Below are 16,899 nucleotides of genomic sequence, written 5' to 3'. Positions count from 1 at the left end.
GACAATTCCCAGGCACCCCCGCTGTTTCAGGTGTGGAACAAACCATGGACACACCTTGAGCGATAAAGTCCAGTGATACCGGGTTGAACCCCACCCCTCACCCCAACCCCCTTCGGCTGCAAAACCAGGAAATAAGGCCAAAAGTCAAGGAAGTCCCCATAGGACCAGAGGCCTAAGCAAGCACTAGTTAGGTTTTCAGCAAGGTAAGTCACCAGTCTACCCTGTGATCCCATTTCGGCGCCCACCTCAGGCTGCCATGATATCTTTGTAGTGTCAGTTGTTCCCTAAGGACTTTCACAGATGGTTCCACAACCACCTTGGGAGGCAAGAAATTGAGGTGACAGTCACCTATACTTCAATAAAAGGAGGAAAAGAAACTAGAGTGACCAAGGCAAGTCATTTACCCATCGAGAACCTCGGGGACCCTCATCTATAGAATGGAATCGGCAGTATCTGTCTTACCCATGGTATAAATTGCTGTGGTCTCAGTCAAAAGGAAATAATTATATGAAAATAGGCACCGATTCTGTGAGGTTTTATTAGCCTTCATGAAGGACCCTCCACTTCACTAGACACTACCGACTGCCTCCAGTGAGGAACATCCTTGCCTTCGTGTCTGTAGTCAGACACCTCCCCTATTGTGGAATGTCCTCCACCCACGTCAAACCGCCATGACTGATGGAAACTGTCCCCAACTACCCCAGCTTCAGTGGGTGTCCCCCATTGTCCAAACAGTGCTGTTTCTCATCTTGCCCTTCTCAGGCCCTGAGGCCAAGTCCTTCCTGAACAACTTTGTTGTAAGGGCCTGGAAAGTAGGGATCCTGTTATATAATATACCCTGTGTCAGAATGGCAGGCCAGGCACAAATCTTTATCCCAAGACCCCTGCGGCTGAAAATCTGGTTCAGGTTTGCCCCGTGGAGTGAGAGCTTATGTGTTTTGATGGCAGAGAGAAGTGGAAGGCTGACCACACACTACAAATAGAAATGCCTCTTGCCCAAGCTGGGAGCACCGTTTGAAAGCCCACATGGTTAGGTGACTACCAAAATAACAAAACCAAAACTTGGCAGGGTATCAAACCAGTCAACTCCATGACCTGCAGGCACATCCAGGGCTCTCCTTCAGCCCAGAGTGGGTTCCTCCCACCTTTCCCACAGCTATTGCCTTGGGGGCTGAGAGGAGCAAATGGCAGTAGGAACCATTTTGCCCACTCTTGTCTCCCTGGCCTTTGAAATTCCTGAGGCCAGCAGGGGCCCAGGCCTGCAAAGTTGGGCCTCCAGACATGTCAGCCAGCCCAGGAAGCAGAGAAGTCTCATCTGAGGAAATACAGATCCTCAGGGAAGATCAAAAATAACCCAAAAGGACAAACCATGCATGTCTGTGTGTATATTGAGTTTCACATCTGAGGTCCAGTCTTGATAAATCTGATGATTTTGAAACATCTTCTTTAATTAATAAAAACAGAAGACTTCTTAGCCCCAGGTTTCAGACATCAAAGTTCTCCTCAGTTGAGAGCCTCAAATTTGGCTTATTTGTGGAGTACTGAAATCTCTTTTAAGACAAACACGGGATTTGGAATGGGTTGTTTGTCCTGCCTCTGTCCTGCCTCCTATCCCCTATTGCCAAACTGCAAGAACCACTTAAAAATTCTGAAATAGGAAGGCTAAACTGCAAACCCCTTTACTGGTACTGTAGCCATAGTTTCAAGATGAAAAATCAGCATGGATTTTAGTGGGTAAAGTGTAGGCTTTGGACTGAGAATCAGAATCTTGACCATACTCTTGGCATCGACATCTTGAACAAAATTTTCCTTTTCCCAGCCTTACCGTCTTGATCTGTAAAATGGGAATGTTAGCACCAACCTCATAGACTTGTTGGGGTAATTTCAGTGAGGTAATAGATGTAAAGTGACGATGCCTGGCACAAAATAAACAATAAATGTTGTTAGTTCTCTTGCCTTCCTGGATACCTGATCTGATCACAGAGCTAATTATTTGAGAGCAGGACTGTTCTAGAAAATCCAAATTGTGTGCTTATTTGTGTTTAGAGATACATTTCCCAAAGTTTTTCCATTCAAGGAGATGTTAGAATAACAAGGAGATGTTAGGTTTCCGAGGATATAGTTTGTCTTGTGTATATTCTGAGCCCTACCATCGGAATCCTATAACAGAGTGCCATGTGTAAATTTTCTCCCCACCCTCAGAAGCAGGGAGAACATTTTCATTTCAATCTAGCTGTAAAATGATTCTCCTCTTCCCACTTGGAGGGATAGAAATCTTGATGGTGGCTGTTTTAAAGGAGAGGAGGAAAAGGTCTCTGAGATCCTGTCTGGGAAATGCCAGTGTAAGCCTGACTTGGAAAGCTCTTCTGTTTGAGGCACCTCCCGGTCTGCTCTGAGCATGGAGCCAGTTGAAATTCTCCTTACTAGGCCCTGCCGTGATGACTGATCCCCTGGCCTCCCAGGCAAAAGGCAGGGGCCTGGCTCAACGACCTCCTAATGATGTGTGAGGGGCTCCGACATTCCTTGAGAATCATGAAAGGGTGTCTCCTAGCAAGCTGTGTCCTGTTTATAGAAAGGGTGAGGGCTGGGGTGGCAGGGCAGGACAGAGATGACAGGTAAAGGGACTTGATTTAAAAGTAGACTCCTTCCAGAGTTGCTCTTCTGGTCCTTTCTGATCTGATGTATGAAACCTGTACAGAGGTAGAATTGTTTCTGCCGTTTTCACACACAGGTTGGTGCACATTCCTGATACAAATTAAAAGGAAATATGTCAGATGTACACAGGGATGAGTCAACATCGCGTGCAGCCAGCCGTGGACACTGGGAGAGGAGTCAGATGCGGGCCATGGAGCTGCAGGCTCACCTGCCCCCAGCTGTGTCAAAACCAAGCACAGGGGAGGCACCACAGCAGCAGGCCCTGCCACAAATGCTCCTCAGGGGGCTACTGTCTGCGTCCCAGCGCACATGTTTCTGGCACGGGGCATTTTTTCTCTCTTAGCCTTTTCTTCATGTTTCTTTATGTGTTTTATACTGATTGCCAAAGTCACAGGAAACATAGAAAGGTATAAAGTAACAGAAGAGTCCCCAATAACCCAACTACCCAGAAGCAACCATGATGAACACTTTGTCATGAATTTTTTAAAATTTTTGTTGTTCTATGCTTCCTTTACATTGCTCGGTAATAATACTAACTATACAATCTTGTTTTGCTTCTCTTGTTTAGCATTATATCTTAAAGAATTTCCCCTATTATAAACATTACCTTTCATGACTCTCTAATAGTGTACTGCAAGAAGGAAGTATCATTTATCTAACAAATGCCCTATTTTAAGACATTGTTAACATGGCAAGGAGCATCTTAATGCGTGAAGGCTTGTTGGCATCTTATTTACTTGGGCTCGATTTCTGGAGGTGGACTCCTAGATCCATAGTTGGGCATTGTTTTAAAGCTTTTATTTATTTAAATAAGGGAGAGGCAGAGACATAGGCAGAGGGAGAAGCAGGCTTCCTGTGGGGAGCTGATGCAGTATTTGATCCCAGGACCCCAGGATCATGACCTGAGCTAAAGGCAGACGCTCAGCCACTGAGCCACCCTGGTGTGGGCATGTTTTTAAAAGGCTCTTAATACGTATTGCCCTTCAGGTAGTTTATAACAATAATATTCCCTCCAGCAACAGTCCATCTCATTTTATCCTTACCCATGTTGAGCATGATTCTGTTTATTTATTAAAGAATTTAGGAGCTGAAGCATCCCCTTCAGATAGAGTGAGATGGAGAGAGATCAAAAGGATGGAAATGAGCTAAGAGCCACCTGCCCTGCCTCCTGTGCCCCCTGCAGGCATTCTCAGAGAAGTGAGGGATACACACCCACTTCTGTACCATGAATCCCCATCGAGGGCTCTTGCTATGGAACCACTCAGCTTTAATAATGGAGTTCCCCCACCAGTGTTTCTCATCTAGCACTTGTCTTCTGGCCTTGAGGTATCCCCAGGCTACTTTCTTCACTTTTTAAGCCTTCCACAGAATCCCAGTGCCCCTCTGAAGAGTTGCTCACGTAGTCCCATGGTGGTCCTCTGTATTAAGGTGGCCCTGTGTAGTTCCACATGGCACTCTTTCATGCGCCATCTGATCAGATGCTCACAACAACCTGGAAGGCAGGTACACATTTCCCTGTTTTATAAGCATATTCCTTTCCTAGGGCTGCCGTACCAAATTACCACAGCCCTGGAGACTTAAAACAACAGACTTGTATTCTCTCAGACTTCTGGAGGCCAAAAGTTCAAAGTTAAGGTGTCAGCAAGGTCACACTCCCTCCTTCAAAGGTTCTAGGGGAGACTCCTTCCTTACCTCTTCCAGCTTCTGGTGGCTCCTGGCATTCTTCATCTTGTCACAGCACAAGTCCAGTCTCCGCCTCTGTCTTCACATGGCCATCTTTCTGCTCTATGATCTCCTCCTTCCTGTCATAAGGGTACCAGTCACTGGATTTAACACTCACCCTAGCTCTAGGATAGTCTCATCTTAGATCCTTACTCTCTGCAAAGACCCTATTTGCAGATAAGGTCACATTCTGAGGTGGACATATTTGAGGAGAATTGTGATTCAAACCACTACAACAGGTAAGCAAACCAAGGTCCAAAGAGGTTAAATGACTTTCCCAAGGTCATATAGTGAGAAAATAGCAGGAGATGGCATTTGAACCCAGGTCTTCTGTTTACCATATACCTTTAAGTAAGAAAAACAACAACAACAAAAGACACTAGTATGAATGCTTAATTATGTTTTCTGGTTCATGGAAAATGAAATGTGGTACCTTTTACCCTTGGATACATCAAACATCATTTTACCATTACTCTGTTAGTTTGGCCAGTATGATGAATACCTTCTGTGGGAGCCACTCATTTACTGTCCATGTAGTAAGTGGGGGAAATTCAGACCTAGAGTGGCCAGGAAAGTTAATGGGAGAAGTCCAATTACAACCTAGGTATCTTGAGTTGTGATCTGTATCCTCTTCTTTAAAGTGTGAGTTGTGATCATACATTGCACTTGTGAAAGCAGTGGCCAAAACAACTACTCTGTTAAATTGTAAAGAAATCTCAGTGTCCCATTTTACTATTGAACTCTGCTTCTCTAGCTTAGGACTCCTTGATATATTGGCCACACAGGAAGGTCTGTTCACAGACCTATGATGAATGATGAATAATCCCTTCCCAGCAGTGGCCGCAAGGGCCTGTGAGAACAGATGTGCACAACATCATCACATCTGGCACATCAAGATCTCCTGGCTTGCCAACATTAGCAAAGGCATTTCTCTACGGCTGCTACCTTTCCTTTTTCTTGCTGAATTTACTTCTGAACTGGAGTAGCAAATCCTTTTTTTTTTTTTAATGTTTTATATATTTAAGTAATCTGTAAAGCCAACAAGGGGCTCAAACTCACAACCCTGAGATCAAGAGTTACATGCTCTTCCAACTAAGCCAGCCAGGTGCCCGATTGGTGTAGCAAATTCTCTTAAAATGCCCTAACCCCAGGGCACCTGGGTGACTCGGTCAGTTGAGCATCCAACTCTTGATTTCAGCTCAGATCTTGATCTCAGGGTCATGAGTTCAGGCCTTGCATTGGGCTCCATGCTGGGCATGGAACCTACTTTAAAAATTAATTATTTAATTTAATGTAATATAATTTAAAAAATTAAAATGACCTAACCCCAAAACCCAAACCCTACAGCCAAATGGATCAATATAGGATAAATGTGGTTTGGTGACGATTAGACAATCTGAATCATAAAAGATTGCCGAGGTCTAGGCTCCTTTGCTGTATACCATGTCTGTGGCTGTGGGAGCATGGTTACCTTACAAACCACTCTAAAGGATTGAGGGGGACAGACAGGGTCCTCCTATTCTCTCACCTTCCCACAGTGAGCCAATCTCTGTTAGTCATCACGTAGTGCATATTGACAGTGAAATATGCCTGCAGCCACACCCGGTTGCCAGGTAAAGCTAAGCTGCACCCGGTTGTCCTCAGCCTGTGCTTATCTGAACCAACCTGTAATGCAGAGAGGAGCTCTCCCTCATAGTACCAGTCTCAGGCTCTGTTCAGTGAGCTAGTTTGGGAAACAGGCAAAGAGGCCTCTCCAGTGATTGTTTTCATCCTGCCTGGAATCATCTCTTGGTTACTGTGGACATCATTACTGTCATGAGCTCTCATCCAGAAGGGCTCATGTTGAATGGCGAGTTTTGCTCCTGCTCCCTGGCCTTGCTAGTGGCTGGAAATCTGATCAACAGGCTCTCATCAAAGTCCAAATCCTGGGCTAAACCTAACTGATGACAGGGAAGGCTGTGCCAGGGTGTCCTAAATAGCTGGGGTGTGATTAGACACTATCAGCGTAGAGGAACACCCCACCTCCCTTGGGGCCCCCTTCTCCCCTCAGGCTTCGTTGCTCCTCAACAATGGTATACAAAAGACAGAGCACGTGTTCCCCTAGGCTCCCCAGGAGCTGTGGGCTTACCAGCTGTCACAGCATGTCTTTAATGGGTTTGTGAAACCCAAGAACCTGACCCATTTTCCTCTGGGGAAAGGGTGTAACAGGATGCGAGCTGGGAAGCAGGATTTGGGAAGCTCACCTGTATGAGCCTGGCTTTCTGTGCCATCCCAGGCAAATTGTTTGGTTCTTTCAATTCCCAAGGTCTCAAACCTAAAATAAATGCACAGAAAGCAGGAGAATGATATCATGAAATTGTTTCCTACTCATTTGTAACGTCCCTCCTTCCTCTTAATTAATTTTAGCTCCCTTTTCTGCCTACCTCCATCTCATTCGTCCCAATCCTGGACCTAGATGTTTAGGCTCTGGGATCTTACCCAAAAGGTATTGACTCCAAAGTGACTGTCACATTTTTTTAGATGGTCCTAATCAGCTGATAAGCAAGCATAATTTGAGTAAGCATGATGCACAAAGTTCTGTACTTATTATAGACTTAATGGATTATGGAGAAATCCATGCCCTCAAGGAGCTTCTAAAGAAGGTTGGAGAGCAGATCATGAGAATCACGTAAGGCGTAATGGGAATGACACCATGGAACTGATCTAATTAACCTAGGATCCAAAGATGGGCTTCAGAGGCATACAGAATCATAATCACTTTATGTTTTATGAAATTCCTTACATAATTTTATGTATTCAAACATACATTTTTCAAGCAAGTTCATAGTCATAGCTTTCATCAGCTTCACCCGGAAGGTTAAGAACCTGCCATGCAAACAGAATTTATGGAACAGCTCTCATTATAACTCAGGTAGTCACTCAAGGTTTCACTGAGCAGGTGAGACTTAAACCGAATCTTAGAAAATGCTGTGCAGAGAATAGCAGGGTGATAGGCAGCCCTAAAGGAAGGGCTTCCCAGGAGGCATCAGAGCAGGACTATCACACCTAAACCCATGCCCTTAAATTAACTCACCTTTCTCCCTCAGCCTCAGCAAAATACAGGTCTGTAACATGGTGACAATTGCTGCTTCCAAGAGATTTGTGAAGGACCATGAACCTTTTTTATTTTTTTCTCACTATGTATCCCTATACCTCAGTGCCATGCTTGACTCATATCATAGTGGACACTAATCAATATTTGATGAATGTGTGAGTTAACTGAAATATTAAACATGGGGGGGCTTTGCAAACAGCAGAGCATTGCTTCAGCAAAAGATCTTTGTTGCTAAGTATGTGTATTTTGTGCTTTGCAAACAGCCTGCACTGTCTTCTCCCCCTTAAAACTGACCCTTTCTCCCATAATGGGACTCAGAGGGCCAGCTCATCTGATGGAGTGTCTCTGGGCTGACCTAATGAATGATAGCCGGGCCAACAATGCTGACAAGATGCGCAGTTGCCTAAGAACACAGAGGTGACCTCACTCTCAAAGGGCTTGGCCTGTTAACCCCTGCCCTTGGTGACACATATATGTACCTGCAGCTCTCTCTCACTCCAGGACTAGGGTAGTCCATGAGCTCCTTGGCTATCTTCGTCTACACTGGCAGGGATGGAAGGGAAATATAAAGAAGGGGGCACTGCAGGGATTCCTTCTAGCACAATAAGCAGGATCACTAATTCTAGCCTCTCTGTGACTTCTCAGGACAGTAGAGACGATGCAGTGCCCCTCTGCTGGACATTTCTTATAGCCCCAGCCTCCTACCCACAACATTGTAGCAATGCCCATGTTAAGAGAAAATAGACCAGGGCACTTGGGTGGCTCAGTGGTTGAGCATCTGCCTTTGGCTCAGATCGTGATCCTGAGGTCCCATGATTGAGTCTACATCAGGCTTCCCACAGGGAGCCTGCTTCTCCTCTGCCTGTGTCTCTGCCTCTCTCTGTGTCTCTCGTGATAAATAAATAAATAATCTTTAAAAAAGAAAAAAAGAAAAAAAAACAGAGAACAGATTAGATCTTCCATCCATGCATTTTCCCTCCTATGCACCTTCGAACAGACAGGATGACTCATCAGCTAATATTACCATATACTCCAAGAAAGCTGGGCTGGTTGGGAGTGGGAAAAGTTTTTTAAAAGTATCGGTTGAAGGTAACAAGAGTCTTTCAGAACAAGTTAGGAAAGATAGAGGTGATTTCTCCACATAACAGTTCTCCACTGGAAGGGAGGGAAAAATAAAATAAGATGAAATCTGAGAAGGAGACAAATCATAAGAGACTCTTAACTCTAGGAATCAGACTGAAGGATGCGGGAGGAGAGGTGAGGGTTGGGGGATGGGGTAACCGGGTGATGGGCATTGAGGAGGGCACATGATGTGGTAAGCACTAAGCATTAGATGCAACTGATGAATCACTGAACTCTACCCCTGAAACTAATAATACACTGTATGTTAATTGAATTTAAAATTTTAAAAAATAACAGCTCTCAGGGCACCTGCGTGGCTCAGCCGGTTAAGCGTCTCTCTATGGCTCAGGTCATGATCCCAGGGTCCTGGGATCGAGCCCCAGGTCGGGCTCCCTGCTCAGTGGGGAGCCTGCTTCTCCCTCTCCCTCTGTCATTCATTCTCCCTGCTTTCTGTCTCTCTCACATAAATAATTAAATAAAATCTTAAAAAAAAACAAAACAAAACAAAACACAGCTCTCCACTGCAGATGCAACTGAGAGAAGCAGTATGTAAACTGATAGAATGAACTCCAGGCTAAGAATGAGGGCCTGTGTTCCGGGTCTGCCACTGAGACAATCTCTCTGAGCTTCCAGATCCTCTCCCATAATAATTGAGTAGTACCTGCACTACCTCTCAGGATGTGGTGATTGTCAAGATGTATGATGATGCCTCCAGTCGAATAAAGTTGTCCATCTTTGTATTAACACATACATGAGCACAGCTCTGACATGCAGAGCACTTAGTGCCAGGGGATTGTGCATTTATCGAATGCAATTTCACAACAACCCTGTAGGATTGTGTTGTTTTTCCATTTTTATGGATGCGGAACCAGAGGCTCAGAAAGGTAAAGAAACTGCCAGGACACGCACAGTTAATATGTATTTAGAGCCTACATTTCAGTCCAGATCTATTTCCATTCTCCACCACCTCCTGACTCTTCTCTCCTGTATACTGTTGTTTTGTCCCTAACATATACATGCTCCTCTGGTCTTTACCATCTGTCATAGACCAGGCCCACCCTTTTACCTGAACCATTCTTGTCAGAACATCTTGCAGGCCGATTTTATTTTTCCTCTTGGCCCTGCTATCTGCTCACCTGCCCTGACCTCTAAGAACAGCATGTACTAATACCAGCTGAGTACCTTGTAGAGGCAGGCATACTGCTCTTATGGAATGACAAAAGGTAAGGGCATCCCCGTTCTCAAGACAAGCTCTGAGCCGTGTCTGTCTGTAAGAAAGCTGCCACCACAGCCCTGAGGGTACAGGGAGGAGGAGTGTCCGTGTCTCATTCCTGATTCCCTCATCTGGAAGTCACTAGATATGCATGTCCCAGGCAGACCCTTCAGAGACACAGTGATGCTATAGCTCTCAATCTTGTCAGTTACAAGGAGGCAGCACTAGAGGACAATGCAGGCTCCTGGCAGGAACCTTGCTTAATCTTTCCTTCCTTCGAGGCAGGGTGATTAGTTCTACTTCAGAGACAGAAAAAGGACATAGAGGGACTTGCCTAATATCACCTACTGAGTGGGTAGTGTAATCAAAAGCTTAGTTAGCTATGTCATTCATCCCTGTGTGTCCTTAGGGACTGGGCACCTTTGAGTTGTTGCTAATGCTGGTCTAGTGGTGGCTCTGGGCTTGGCACTGCCAAGGCATGGCTGCCCAGTTCAGGCCCTCGGCGGTCCGACACCCATAGCACCCCACCTCCACCACCAGTGCCTGGCTCCCCAGATCCATCCTGACCCTACGTGATGAAGAGGGAAGGTGGTATCAGGTAGCTCCCCATTCCTGGGTCCTACCTGATGACCTGATTCCCAGCACCCCAGTCTCAAGGGGGCCTCTTCCTGGGGAGATACATTTATAGATGTTGCCCATCCTCCCAGCACCAGGAATCTACCCTGCAATTAGGCGAGAGATAAATCAAAGCCAAACTTGGCTGATGACATTCAGGAGCCAGTGGTGACCCTTGCCACACATATAAATCCCAGCGGGCCAGCCAAGGGCCTTTGTCTGGTCAGAAGAGCTCAGGATTATCTGGCCCTCTTTGCTGATGTATGGAGTCACCGGCTGTCGGAGTGTTTACTAACGGTTATCACCTCGATGCTTTGGCCATTATCAGAGGCAGGGCCGCCTGCCGGGGCTGGGGCTCGCACCCTCTCTATTACCACCTGTCATTGGCAGAGAGTGTGTGCTGACGCTGCCCAGTCCTGACCGCCTAGGAAAGATAGTTTCTGACGGCTGATCAAAGAGGAGAAGCAAGGCCTGATAAAAAGTGTGTGTTGTGCGTACTTTTAACTTTAGGAAACATTGGCATTTGCATTTTTCCCCCATCTTCTTGGTGCTGGCAGGAACCAAGCCCAATAAATGCAGAGGATTCAGTTACCTAATCACTGGGAAAATGGTATGTGCTTAAAGCAACAGAGCATGATGATAATCTCCTTCCAAGAGAGAGTAGACGAAATAAGCTTTCACAGAAGACTTGCTGTATAATAGAGTAGAATAATTTAAATTTAGACTTTGAAGTGATCTTGCATGTAAAATCTCATCTTGGCACTGGGCAGAGCACCATGTACTTTCTGGAATTGGAGCGCAGCTTTGGGTTAAGGAAGAATTTTTGCTGAAGATTCTATCACACAACTCTGTTGCTAGCATCCCCTACCCGCCTGCCCCCCGCCCCGCCTTGCCCATCTGTCCTTGGGCAGCTACGAGACCGCATGCAGTAGAGTACAATGAGCTCCAGATTGAAGCATCATCAGGTGATCTGAGTTCCTAAACCCGGTCTGTCACAAACTTGCTGTTGGATCTTGGGCCATTACTTTTCTGAGTCTCAAATGTAAAATGAGGAGGTTTGGTACAGGTTATGGGTTATAGTAGGTTGAAAACTTTTTTAAGGAACATCTGGGTGGCTCAGCAGTCGAGCATCTGCCTTCAGCTCAGCTCATGATCCCGGGGTCCTGGGATCAAGTCCCACATCAGGCTCTCCATGGGGAGCCTGCTTCTCCCTCTGCCTGTGTCTCTGCCTCTGTGTGTGTGTGTCCCTCATGAATAAATAATCTTTTTTTAAAAAAAGAAAACTTTTTTAAAAATTTTAAGCCATGTAGCCCCTTTTCAAAATGAACCATTAGGGGAAGCCCTGTTGTATCAAGCAAAGAAAAGTAGAGGTGTTTTGGTTGAACTTGGCAGGGAGGTTCTCTGCCCTTGGCCTGCCTCTGAAGCAGTCCCTTGAAGACTTCGGGGGAACCCTGTAACCCTGAGGAAACGTTTTAGAAACCACTAGCCCAATGACATGGAGTTCTTTTTCTGAAAATCTACTCTGTCTGAGCCAGGTAGCAGCACGAGCTGCGTCATCGCGCCCTCCACGTGTGTTTCCTGGTGTTCTCTCCCGCCGGCCTGTAGGAGAGCTCGCAGGGACCCTGGGTGGGGAGGGGAGCTGGCGCCGGGGAGGCAGAACAACAGCCCGCTCTCGGAAAGCACAGACTCAGCGTCAGGTATCCCGTGTGTGCCCCAGGTACCTTTGACCGGAGCGTGACCCTGCTGGAGGTGTGCGGGAGCTGGCCCGAGGGCTTTGGGCTACGGCACATGTCCTCCATGGAGCACACGGAGGAAGGCCTGCGGGAGCGGCTCGCCGATGCCATGGCCGAGTCGCCGAGCCGGGACGTTGTGGGATCCGGAACAGGTAAAGGTGGCATCACCCTTCCAGCCTGACGTGGTCGTGACTGGCACCCTCTCTGGCAGGAGAGGGTGTGTGTTGTAACCATTTGTTTCTTTAGTTAACATTCTGCTTGCCATTGTTTTGGAAGTCTCTGGTATTGGGAGAGCCCTGTGTAAAGGAGCGCACTGGATCCCAGTGACCCCTCCTACATGAGATAATGCATGCAGAGATGCTGGGTAAACACACCTGTATTGTATATGTGACTGCCGGAAGGACTCCTTCTCCAAGGGAGGGAACAACCTTGGAGTCCCTGGGTTCTCAACAGCCCTGAGGCTCTGACTGTGAGGGCAGCACATCTTCTGTCATGCTTGAGGCTTTACAGATTAGCAAGTATCAGTGGGGCCTGCTGACCTGGACGGAGCAAGCATGAAGCAGGCAGGGCTGGTTTGGGGCCCCAGACTGCTTTTTCTTAGGCTACCTTTGCCCTTGAACTATTGCCTGTGAGAGGGGCCAGCAGCTGGAGCCTGGGGCAGCTTCTCGAATCAGAAGACGGCCTTAGAAGATGGGCAAGCCCTGTCCCAGCAAGCAGACATACATGTGCATGTGTGCACGCATGCACACACATGTACACTGGTGTGTACATGCATATATGCACACATGCGCGCACACACACGTATATAGCATGCGGTTAGGAAAGACCACAGTTCTTCCATACAGCATGTGTCTCCTTTTTGCCAAAGCACCTCCTTATTCTAGATATCTATCCAGCTACTGCGTGTCCTAGCCCAGCTTTTAGGACCGAGAAAGCTTGCCCAGCAGGCCTCTTTCCCACTTCCTGAGGTCAATGGGAACTTCCTCCTGGGTCAAGCGGATCATGGTGGTGGGCCCTCCCACTCCTGCTTGCCCAAGGCCTCTCAAGACTATTACTCCCTACCATGAATGTTCCCACCCCCTCCTCCACAGGCCTACCTGGGAAGAGGATCCCAGGGAGGAGGAACTCACAACTTAGGGCAGGAAGCAAGATTTAGGAGAGGCAAGCATGTTTGGCAGGGATTGAAGGGCCTGACGTCATGACACTTCGGTCTCACTGCCGTGTGGATCCTGCCCGTCCCTTAGATAGTTGGCAGTTAAGCCTTTCCCTCTCATCCCAGTTCTCTCGTTCCTTCAGTGGAGGAGAGAGACATAACACTCTCATGTCCACTTCCATAGCACCCGCTTCATGCCCGTCCACAGTATTGGCGCAGTCATGGGCAAATGGACAGAATGGATTCAAGAAGGGGAGAGGAGGAGTTTGCCTGGAGATAGAGAAGTGCCTTACCAGGCCACAGGAGACAGTGGCTCTGAGGGCCAGCCCCTTTCCACACCCCCTCCTTCCCTGGAAAGAGAGGAAGTGTGGATCTTGGAAGTGGCAGCAAGCCATGTCCTGTTGCCTTACGTGCACACAGGTGCAGACACGTGCACACCACTCCTCTACCCCATCATCCAGACATCCAGCTCGTGGAAGGTAGCCCATCATGCCATTGTTCTACCCGCACCCAGAGATGAGACGCGGCTCTGCCACTTACAGGGGCTCTGACCCCATTTTCCTTGGAAGCTGGCAGGAGGAGGCAAAGCTTTTCCTTTTCCAAACTTCCCCCATAGCACCACCTTCCCCCTGCACCTCTGGGGCCCCTGCCCAGCCCCTGCTACATAAACCAGGGCCTGTTCTCACCAGATTCAGTCCCCAGGAGCTGCCCTCACAGGAGCTCCAGCAGCTCTGGGGCAGCTCTCTGCAGACACCACTTGGAACCCCCAGTGTCATCCAGCAAACAGATTTAAAGGTGCACTGGGTCAGAGTTGGAGAACCTCAACCTGGCACAAACAGTAACCTCAACAAAACTGGCAGCAGTTCATCTGCCAGACAGCTGAGGGATTCAGGAGTGTCTTTGTGGCCTTAAGCAAGTTTGTGAAATTAAAAAAAAAAAAGAAAGAAAAAATGAGAGAGGAAATTAAAACTGCATGACCCACAGATCAGAAAATAGGAGATGCCCTTTTTGAGCAGAAGGATTTCATTTTCATCCCCAAACTGTCACCAAAAGGGATTCATTTGGGGTTTTCTGACCATATTAAATGTATCAATTTTTAAAAATCTAGAAAAAAAATCTGCCTCTCTTTTAAAGGTCAATAAGGAAAGCAGATATTATGGAAATTAACTTGTTTCCCTCTGCCTTTGCTGAGAATCCCTTGTCACTGGGTGCAATTCCAGATGAAGTGCCAGGCTAGTGGTGCAACCCGGGGCCTTGGAAGGGCAAACCAGCACACCCAGAAACAGCCTGGGAAAGATGGTGTGACTTGGATGCGAATTTCCAGCAAGGCACCCTTTGCCAGAGCAGCCTTTCCCTCTCTGTTTTCCCACAGCTCTACTTCTCTCGGTGGCTTATAGGACATACAGATAAGGGGACATTAAGTGTTTGCCTGTGTTAGGTACTCTAAGGCACCCGAGATGATCGGTCCCGTAGTGCTTTCTAGCAGGCACTTTGTGTAGTATCACAGCCACGACTGATGGCCTCTTTATCAAGTTATGAATGGAGCAGCTCTTGTGACCCCCAACACTGAAGCCCATTCTAGAGCATGCCTCACTATTACACAGGCTTCACTGGTGATGTGCTGGAAATTGTTTACCAACCAGCTCTCCAGAGGGAAGTAGGGAAGCCCTGCTTTGTAGCATTTGGACATTTCTGTAGTATAAAAACTGGCATTATGGCCAATTGCAAGCTGTCAACATGGTGTCAGTCGGCTAGATGAATTCCTGAAAATATAACAGTCAACTGGCGCCAGTACCTCACAGGTAAGCTGTACCGTGGGCAAATTAACTGTCTCCCCAAAGTAAAGCAAAACCTTCTAAAGCCTTGCTATTCAGAGTGATCTGCAAGCCAGCAGCACCATCTCTACCTGAGAGCTGGTTAGAAATGCGTGGTCTCAGGCCCTACCCAGCCCTACTGAGTCAACACCTGCGTCCCAGCAAGATAGATCCCTCTGCCCACTCGACCAGGTCTGTTTTGAAACTCCGTTCGCTGCTGAGGCAGGTGTTAGTTCTCTCCTCCACGAGAGCTGCTGACCAATCAGTCTAATTAGATGACACATGTGATTTGTAAATCTGCTCTAAGATAATCGGCATGCTGCCATCCTGCAGTATCATCGCTCCCCTTGTCCCTGTGACCCTTCCGTTGTCCCTGTTCAGCAGAACTCCAAATCAAGGCCAGTCCGGGTCTGCTCTGACACCTGGGCTGCTGAAGGAGAATCACAAATCGTTCCAATTGGCGCCTCTACGAATTTCTGGCGTCTCCTCTCCAGTGAGCCAGGGAAGGCCTTCTCTGCTTTTCTAGTACCTTCTCCTCCTCTTTGTAGTTTCTGCTCATCCCTTGTAGCAGAAACCAGCGCCTAGAACTGCGTCTGGCACATAGTAGGCATGTGGTTACTATTTACTGAACAAATGAATTCTGCGTTCAGCCTAGATGTTAACAGTTCTGCCGTAGCCCCTGCTCGCTGCTGTGGCTTCCAGCCTGGTTTCCTTCTCTTAAAGATTCCACGGATCTCTGGTCCCCTAAGAGTTTATGGTTTATGTTTTATATTTTTCCCTCTGCTTTTGCTATTTTTTTTTAATATGGCACGTGTGCTCAGTCCATCATTTTGAAATCAGTCTCTTTCCTTCTGCATGGGTAGTATTTCAGACTCTCCCATTCTCCTCAAATCTCTTACCCCACCATCTTGTGTTTTACTGTCAGAGAGAAAATAGAGGCCATTGTTCAAGGAATCTCTTGACTGACCTCCCCCCTGTCCCTCTGCATCCAGAGTCTGCCCAGCCACAGCAGCTGTCCCCATCCCACAAAGTCACTGCTGTCCTCCCATCTCAAGGGCTCTCCTCGGGCCGGGCTCTTGGTCTACCATGCTCTCCTGGCCTTACTTCTGCCTCTCACTCCTTCTCCTCCATCCCTTTTCTGGGTCTTCCTTCTCTGGTGGCCTTAAGCATAAGTATCTCTCAAAACCCTATCCTGGCCCTCTCCCTCCTCCCTCTCCTTCCATCAGTACAGAGCGATCTCTGCTTCCGGGGGCTCAGTCACTACCTATAAACTGACTCCAAATAATCTCCAAGTTGGCTTTCTGTCCTGAACTCCAGAACCATTTATCTAGTCACCTGCTGACATTTCCACACGTCCAAAAGCTAAACCCCTCCCCGACAACCCTGTCCTTCTCAGGGTCCGCCCCATCTCGCTGCATACAGTGCCCTTCCCCTTCATGACCAGCCGCTGCCCTGTCTCCAGACGCCTCTCCTGCTGCCCCATGCAAGCTCCAGCCAAGCTGAACTCCCCAGAGGGTCCCTAAGCACACGTGCTCTCTCTGCCTGCCAGGCCCCCCTACATACTTCTCTTGCCCGGAATGCTGTCTCCCGCAGCAGCTCCTCCTCTCTCTGTGGCCCCCCTCAAAATAACCTAATTCCTGCTTAGCAGACATTCCTTTCAATATTGCCTTTTCTAGAAAAATAGAATTTTTTAAATAAGCAAAACATGTACTTACTCTACTTGTTTTGTGTCTAGGTAGATATAACCCAATACCAAAAAAAAAAAATCTTAATAAACA

General features: G+C 47.4%; 1 protein-coding gene and 1 long non-coding RNA gene across 8 annotated transcripts in view; one reads left to right on the top strand and one right to left on the bottom strand.

The window, feature by feature from the left end:
- The window catches only part of BCAS3 (BCAS3 microtubule associated cell migration factor), a 594,925-nt gene that overhangs the window by 559,273 nt on the left and 18,753 nt on the right, over nt 1-16,899 (top strand). For all 7 annotated transcript variants that reach the window (XM_055337273.1, XM_055337276.1, XM_055337244.1 and 4 more), the window contains one exon: nt 12,139-12,306. In XM_055337273.1, coding sequence (XP_055193248.1) covers nt 12,139-12,306 — 168 coding nt within the window. The remainder of the gene's footprint in view (nt 1-12,138; nt 12,307-16,899) is intronic.
- The window catches only part of LOC129517461 (uncharacterized), a 40,913-nt gene continuing 25,496 nt past the window's right edge, over nt 1,483-16,899 (bottom strand). Inside the window, exons 2-4 of the long non-coding RNA XR_008666028.1 lie at nt 6,621-6,691; nt 4,348-4,457; nt 1,483-4,147 (exon numbers count right to left, since the gene is read on the bottom strand). This is a non-coding gene — a long non-coding RNA (uncharacterized LOC129517461). The remainder of the gene's footprint in view (nt 4,148-4,347; nt 4,458-6,620; nt 6,692-16,899) is intronic.

Source organism: Nyctereutes procyonoides, unplaced genomic scaffold (assembly GCF_905146905.1).
Source record: "Nyctereutes procyonoides isolate TBG_1078 unplaced genomic scaffold, NYPRO_anot_genome, whole genome shotgun sequence".
NCBI classification, from domain to species: domain Eukaryota; kingdom Metazoa; phylum Chordata; class Mammalia; order Carnivora; family Canidae; genus Nyctereutes; species Nyctereutes procyonoides.
Note: the sequence above shows the minus strand (reverse complement) of the source record. Positions and strands in the feature narration are given on the sequence as shown.